Source organism: Coenobita brevimanus, chromosome 5 (genome assembly GCF_032717465.1).
Source record: "Coenobita brevimanus isolate Jiangsu-jjx chromosome 5, ASM3271746v2, whole genome shotgun sequence".
In the NCBI taxonomy this organism is placed as follows: domain Eukaryota; kingdom Metazoa; phylum Arthropoda; class Malacostraca; order Decapoda; family Coenobitidae; genus Coenobita; species Coenobita brevimanus.
In genome coordinates this window covers 7,098,278-7,106,659 of record NC_136958.1, presented here as the reverse complement: position 1 = coordinate 7,106,659, position 8,382 = coordinate 7,098,278, and the positions used below count along the sequence as shown (strand labels likewise).

Sequence of the window (8,382 nt, the reverse complement as noted above, 5' to 3'; positions counted from 1 at the left end):
TTGTGATTATTAGCCAGTAATGGTAAGTAGAAAGTAGAAGAAATGAAATCATAGGCAAACTTTTGTTCCCTGACTGTTCATAAAAGATTACATATATAAGTAATTTTTTTTTTCAATCCTTGCAGTATGTAATAATATCTTCTCCCTTAGAGCCCAGCACCCAGCCAGCCAACAGCTGTGCGATACTCTCATCCTGTGGGCCACAAGATCATCACACTAACACACATCAAGCAGCAACTCAAGCATCTCCCACAGGTTGGATCCCTTGAAAGTTTTCCCAAAATTTATTAATTTCTGTCAGCTGTATCATTCTTGTCATGTTGTATAATGCTAGGGAGGTAGGTTGATGTCCTATCCCTATATGATCCAGACTTTTACCTCTCTTGTGTAAAAAAAGGTAATATGAGAAAAATTGTTACCATTTTAAAAAAATTAGTTATAAGTAAGGAATCAGAGGGAAAGATGATATTCTTGCCGAAATAAAAGAGACTTACAGTCAACAAGAAAGTTAGATGAAGCCTTTAACCCGGGGACTGCAATTTGACACTACTTGATGCCCAGTGGATGACTGCAACTTTCATCAGTGGACTCAGGCTAAAAAAAAAAAAAAAAAAAAAAAAAAAAAAAAAAAATCCACACCTTATTTGATGTGAATGAGAGACAGACATCTGGATTCCCCCCCCCCCACTCCACTCACTTCTCCCACTTTGCCAAAGTTTTATTTTGTATGCAGTCCTCTTTTAAATTCATATCTCGAGGTACTCATTTTTCCTGTACTGTTGTAGATATTGACCTAAAAATTGGTACACCCATAATTAAAATATACCCATTAATTTTTATTTATTTATTATTTTTATTTATTTTATGTGGTTGGTGGGAGTGCTCACCATCCACTCACTCAGTGTAGTGCTGCTCTTGGGTGCCTGCCTTTTCCTCTTTTCCTTCCTTCTTTCCATCCTTACTCTTCTGTCTCTCTTTCCTTCATTCTTTCCTCTTCCTTCTGTTGACAGGCGACTCTACACTGAGTGACAAGCCAAATGGTTTCCTGGACACCAGGAAACCGTTTACTATGCTGGGTGGTAACCACATAACCAAACTGTGGTGCCTGGTCATTTAGTGGGCAGTTAAGGTGCTCCAGTTGGATGGAGCCAGTGCAGGTGTATATCCAATGGGTGGTTTGGGTATATTGCTCACATAATGCTACTCAGGGATGAGTGAGGCTGGTCACTGTCAACGTAAATATCAGGACCAACTTGCCTAGCCCTGGGCTCCTACGCTTCTCACTGGGCAACACTGGGTTAGATGAATGAATGAATGAATGAATTTTTTTATTCTAGAAACCCTCAAACTTAACTACGATTAGACAAAACAGTGAGATATTGACTATATTAGACATAGACATATTTTAACTTGTTCTTATTCCTATCAAGGGAGTAATTCTGGCTTCTGATAACGTTTGAAAACTGATCGTCTTTTTTGCACACCACAAGGTCTGCAAAAAGTCCTAATACCTCATCATACAGACTGAGTGTGTATTGCAGTACAGTTTTATGAGTGTCAATGAATAATTTTTTGCTTGTTGGGTAAAATCAGGATTCTGGAGCTTGAATGATGAGCAAGAGAGTGGCCCATTTATTTTGACAGACTTTTTGTTATTATCTCCATCTGTCTGTTTTTTCTTGCACTCTGGACTCAACCTCACTCCATCCTTAAATGGGAAAAGAGGTCTGAATGAATGAATTATATATATCTCTATGTCTGCAGGAGCAGCAGCGTCAGATCATAGACCAGAGCAAAGTGGTGCAGCGGTGGAAGGATACCAGTATTACTGCATCTTCACCTCTCACCAGTCCCCCAGCCACCCATGCCCCCACCCCTCACCTTTCACCTACTACACAGGTTGGTATGCATGTCACCCTCAAGCTACATGTCCCTCCTGCTGCATGTCATCCACACCATAACTCAGTAATCCTTGCTTCATTTATCACAAAGGTCAGTCCCCCATGTTTCATACTTTTATTTTCTTTTTTTAATGTATGTCAAAGTGAAATTTCTGAGTACAGAGAGTGGATAGGATACAAAATGATGTGATTTGTGAAAGATGTGGCGTGAGGAAGTCTGTGGACTCCTGAATCGAAGAGAGTGTACTGAGATGATGTGGTCACGTGGAGAGAGTGGATAACAATAGAGTGGTGACAAAGATATATCTGAGCAAATTTTGAAGAAGGGAGGAGGCGAGGTAGGCCAAGGGGAAGGTGGAGGGATATGGTGGATGAATGTGTGAGGAAGAGATGTATGGAAGTTGGTGAGGCTAGGAGACTGACAAGAGATCGAACTGGCTGGATGAATATTGTGAGGCCGCATGATCAGGGATTTGGTATCCCTTTTTAATGTGATAGCGTCCAGATTGACTCTGTCGGATACATTTATGTGAGGTTCCAGTACGTAGTGAATGTTTCTGGTCTATCAGATAGAGCCAGGATTCCAGGGACTTGAATGGTGAGTGAATGGAAGTGTCACCCATTGGATTAGACAAATTTGGGTTGTCTGGACACTGCTACTCCTCGCCCTGCCCTAGGGTGGGAAAGGTCCGAATGATGATGATGATGATGGTGTATATCTGTTTGTGCACCTCTGATATAGTGAATAAATCACTGATGCCATGCTCCCTCTTGGAAATCCCCTTCATGGGGTAGCCATGAGAGAAGTTTATGGACTGTGTTGTTCTAACACATCTTGTGTACTGTACTCCCAAACTCCCTCCTTAACTCATCTTCATTTACCAGTTATGTGCCATATAAATTGTCAGTTCTCATTTCTCACTTTTTGCACATCTTGTATCATCATCATCATCCTGATCATTTTTCCCACTTGAAGTTTGGATGATGTAGGATCCAGAAACTAAGAAACAGAAAATACGAAAGTGGAGGAACTGTCATCAACATGATCAGTGAAATAACAGTTTTTCACACTTCATTCAGACCACTAGAATCCTGGCTCCACCTTGTCAGCCTGATCATCTGCACGTAATTTTGCATTTTTTTTTTTTATAAATAGATGCATGTACACCTGGCAAGCAGTCATTCCATGAGATACCGTATCAAGTTAAAAAGTGAGTGCCTGGTCATTGTCATGTTTTCTTCCATAGCTACATACTTCATCCAGCTAACCTTATTCCCCATCCCATGGCCCCATCAGTTTCTGTACCTCGATTTATCTTCATTCATTTGCCATATCCATCCACCTTCTTGGCCTACCATGCCTTCTCCCACCTTCACACTCACTCATATACATTTTTCACCACCTTATATACATTCATTTTCTCCATATGTTCATCCCATCAGAGTACACATTCTTCTTGCCTATTATTAACAGACTCCCAGCTCCACATCTTCCACAACTCACACATTTCTTATCCTATTCACTCTTTGGATTTCACGTACATTTCTGAATAATCCCATTTCCACTGCCTTTATTCTTGAATTTTCTTGAATTTTCATTTTCATGCCACACCCAAGTCTCATGTACTGTACACAGTATCTTAATGTTTACACTAGCACACCATCCTACAGTTATCTTGCAGCAACCACACTCAGATCCCTGTTTAGTATCCAGGCCTTCATAGCACAAGCTGCCTTTCATCCGTGTGCCCCTCAGGTTTTCATATCCTTTGCACATTTAACTTTTTTTTTTTTTTCTTCCTCTTCTGTCTTTCTTTCCATCTTTCTTTCCTCTTCCTTCTGCCTATGAGTGACTCTACACTGAGTGACAAGCCAAATGGCCTCACTCTCCTGTACACCAGGAAACCATTTACTATGCTGGGTGATAACATTATATAACCAAATTATGGCACCTGGTGGTTTAGTGGGTAATTCAGTCACTCCAATCGGATTGAGCCTGTGTAGGTTTATATCCAAAGGGTGGTTGGGGTTTATTGCTCACATAATACCACTCAGGGATGAGTGAGGCTGGTCACTCACATCTTAAATGTCAGGACCAACATGCCTAGCACCTGGCGTCTATGCTTCTTATAGGGAAGCATAGGATTAGACGATGGATGGATTTTTTTTTTTTTTTTTTTTTTTTTTTTTTTTTTAATGCACTGAGTTTAATCTGTCATATTCAGTTCAAGTGTTTCTGTTCACAAGCACATGATATAATCTGTGAGAATTCTATCTAAATGATGGTGATAACACATACAGTAAGGCACCAGGTTTGGTGCCTAATAGGGACTGTGGAGTGCTGCCAAAGTTGGGGCATTGACATTAAGAGAAATAAACTAATAGGGACAGGACCCGTAAGAAAAATCACCCCCGTAGTGTATTTCCTGCCTTAAATACTTCCTAAAGTTGGGTACCTGAAATGTTGCTATTAATACATTAAATCATAAAGTATTCTGTGGTAGGTGGGGGTGCTCACCATCCACTCACTCGATGTAGTGCTGCTTTGGGAGTCTGCCGTTTCCTCTCTTCCTTGCTTCCTCTTCTGTCATTCTTTCCTTCATTCTTTCCTCCTCCTTCTGCCTATGGGTGACTTTACACTCCTCTTCTGTCTTTATTTCCTTCATTCTTTCCTCTTCCTTTTACCCATGGGTGACTCTACACTAAGTGACAAGTCAAATTGTTTCCTGTACACCAGGAAACCATTTACAACGTTGGGTGATAACCATATAACCAAATTAAGGCGCCTGGTGGTTTAGTGAGTAATTAAGGTGTTCCAGTTGGATTGAGCTGGTGCAGGTTTATATCCAAGGGGTAGTTGGGGTTAACTGCTAATGTAATGTCAGTCAGGGATGAGTGAGGCTGGTCACTCTCATCTTAAATGTCGGGACCAACTTGTCTAACCCCGGCTCCTACGCTCTGCATCGGGCAACATAGGAGTGGATGATGGATTGATGGATGAATGAACATTAAATTAACAATAAAACATAGAAACATATAAAATTCACTTAAATACAGTATGTACAGTATTAACATTATTATTTATATGTGATTCACACACACTCCCTTCATTCAAGCACAACACTCACCAGAAAGGCCAGGGTGCTGCACTTAATGGACTCAATGGTAGGAGGTATCCGAGGCTTTGGGTAGGGCTAGTGGGCCCCACCACTGCCTCCAACATTGTACACTTTGCATATTTCAGAGCTGTGAGCACCCTTCTCCATTTCTGGCATGATTTTATTTTTTAACTCCTCATCATACTTGCGTTTTTTCACCCTCTTGCAGTAGTCATGCTTGGCCTTCCCTTTACTGCCTGCTGTTCCAGGTTCATGCCTTCTTACACCATTTTCACTATCACCTGGTCCACCTCCGGCTCCACTTGAAGCACAGAAAGACATATATCCATCAGTTACTGATCAAGGATGCGGGAATGTAACACTCAACTTGCGGACACACTAAACGCAGGAAACAGGCAGAAACTGAGTGTTGACGTTGGCAATGCCATGGCAAGAATTTGAAACTCATACTCCTGGAGGTTGTGAAAGTGCGTTTTTTAGTCACGAATGTGCAGTCATGGGAATACAGTATTTGATGGCTGCTGCCAAAGTGTGATTTTGCCTATCTGGGTGCCGTGAAACCTGTTGCCTTACTTTACAGCAAACCCTCGTCTTCTGCAGGGGCTGTGTCACATGGAAACCTGCGAAAAATGATTTTCCGTGAAATAATTTATCTTCTAGAACAGGGTGTCCATATCCTTAACTGAATTGTGTGGTAGGTGGTGGTGACCATCGTCCACTCACTTGATGTAGCACTGCCTGCTTCACCTTCACATTTATCATTCATTTTCCTTGTCTGCCCTCCTCTCTTGCCATTTCTGCCATCTTTCCTGTCACATTTTATTACTTCTCTTTCCTTTTCAGGTGGCTTTACATTGAGTGACAAGCCAAATGGTTTCCTGTAAGCCAGGAAACCATTCACAGTGCTGGGTGGTAACCATATAGCCAACCTATTTGTGTTCCGTACGAGTCGACAAGTTGGTTGGTGGAGGGTTAGTGCCCCTCCCATTTAAATAAGTAACTCAAAGACAAACGGTTACCCCTTATTGGATTATAGCACCTGGCTATAAAGAGATAGATAGATTGGCCTAAAAATCCTTTGAAGAGCCCCAAAACATCACCAGACATTAGAGTTTACTTCCTTAAAGTGTATTTTGAGATGACTTAACAGATTTTAAGTTTTCCCCAAATACACCTTGAATTAGTATCCTGTACTTTGTGATGGCTCTGGTTTCCTCATGGTTCTGGTTTACTCACATGCAAAAGATACCGACCTGGTAAAGTAAAGCACTGTGAAAGATGAGAGCTTATTGTGCCAGGGATTTTAGTGAGGGTCAAGAATTTTTCAGATCTTATATTTAGTTTATCTGATACACAGTGAAGAGATGCATAATGGGAACTGTCTGTAGTGTGAAAATTGTTTTGACCAATTTTTGTAAGAACTTCATAAAAATTATAATGCAAATAACTATAGAGAAAATTTTTAGTGTCAGATTCTAGATGACAGGACAGCAAGTATCACTTTGTTCCTTCCATATATCCTGTAGCAATTTTAAGAAACTTTTATGTTTTTCTAGTTTGCTGTGTTATAAGGTAGTAAGATTTTAATGTGTTTTTTTAACATAACCTAAAGAAGGAAGAATATGACCCACAGTTTCTTTGCATTTTGTAAAAACTGAGTACACTGGGGGGGATGGGGAGACAAATGAGGAGCTGGGTGTTTCACATCCTTGGAATAGGGTACAAATGTGGAAGCCCTCACATGTGGTGTAAACATTCTCATACGTTTTGTTGTATGTGAGTTTTTAGTACAGGGTTATAATAATGATGATGATGATGATGATGGTGCACTATATTCTTTTTCAGACATCAGGATGTGTGACAAGCAAGGGTAGTGTGAGTCCTGGTGCCAGCATGCCAACTATTGCTACATCTGTCCCATCTCCTACTTTACCCACAACCACCACCACCTCCACATCCACCACTGTTTGTACCAGCACCACCTCCACCCCAAAGATGACACCCCCAGCTCCGCTCCCGCCCACCACCCCACTGTCCACCCCGTCAGCCCTGCCACAGCCAGTGAGTCACCTTGGTTCACTGGGATCGTCTCCTAAGGCAGTGGTGCTGCAGCCTCAGACATCACCACACCCCACCATGGCACCCTCACCCCAGGACCAGTCACCTGGAGCACAGGTTAAGACACCGCCAACCACATACAGCATCACCAAGGAGCAGTTGTGTGTTTTTTTTTTTTTTTTTTTTTTTTTTTTTTTTTTTTTTTCAGCTGAATGTACAGGGTGAGTCAAAAGTTTGGCAACATTTGGGGAAAATATGATAGTTTCTTTCTTTACATGTTTATGGTAACATATGATGGCATTGTTAAAGGAAGAAGATAACAAGACAACACAGCACAGCCAGTTACAACACAATGCAGCAACACAGCACAGCCAAATACAACACAATGCAACAACACAGCACAATACATATCATACACTTAAAAGTAACAGAGCTCAACTGTACATTGAGGATACTGTATGATGTGCTCTTTCCCCTGTTGTGCTTTCTGGGCCTCATGTCACCTACTCCTTAGGTGGGAAAGAGAGGGCAGGGTGATGATAGGGAGAATGATGAGTAAAATTGAGACTCAAGGCAGACAACCACAAAACATAAAGGCAGGACACAACTTGCTTATATCTTTTAATGCTGTATGGTAATGAGATGGATGGTAAAAGAAGAGGATATTCATATGCTCAAACTTACAGAAATGACAATGATTAGGTGGATGTGTAGTGCGTCCATGAATGCGAGGTCTGGGGGGGACTAGGTTTATGATTGAGGAGTTGAGAGGAAGAATGGGACTGGAATGAATTGGTCAGTGATGAGGAGGGATAGATTGAGATGGTTTGGGTGTGTGGAGAGGATGGAGGGTGACAATAAGGTACGGAAAGTGAAAAGTGTGAAAGTCAGAGGTAGGGTTGTGAGAGGCAGACCGAAAAAGATCTGGGACGAGGTCGTTGAGAGTGACCTCAGGGATAAGGGTCTGTAAAGGGAGGCTGCGAGAGATTGGGCAGCGTGTATATAATCATCATTAGGTGACTAAGATCAACCTATACAAGCATGCTAGGTCCTTTATTAACCCCTACACGCGGGGTTTTCCGATATTGCACGCTCCTCCCTACGGGGGATATCCGTGACAGGAAAAAATACTCTTACTTCACACCCTAATATCTGCCAGACTATAAAAGCAAAAGATGATACAGAAGAATCAGCAACTCTTCCTCTTTCAAATGAAAGTATCTCCATGTCTCTAGGTGGTCCCATCGATGAGTAAGGATAAGTTAAAGTTCAAAGGGTGGAGGGAAGATGCATGCGGCTATACA

General features: G+C 41.6%; 1 protein-coding gene across 1 annotated transcript in view; it reads left to right on the top strand.

Annotated features, from left to right (window-relative positions):
• The window catches only part of LOC145397265 (uncharacterized), a 58,687-nt gene that overhangs the window by 26,623 nt on the left and 23,682 nt on the right, over positions 1–8,382 (top strand). The window contains exons 4-6 of the mRNA XM_080270465.1: positions 151–255; positions 1,765–1,899; positions 6,866–7,239. Of these exons, the coding sequence (XP_080126591.1) occupies positions 151–255; positions 1,765–1,899; positions 6,866–7,239 (614 nt within the window). The remainder of the gene's footprint in view (positions 1–150; positions 256–1,764; positions 1,900–6,865; positions 7,240–8,382) is intronic.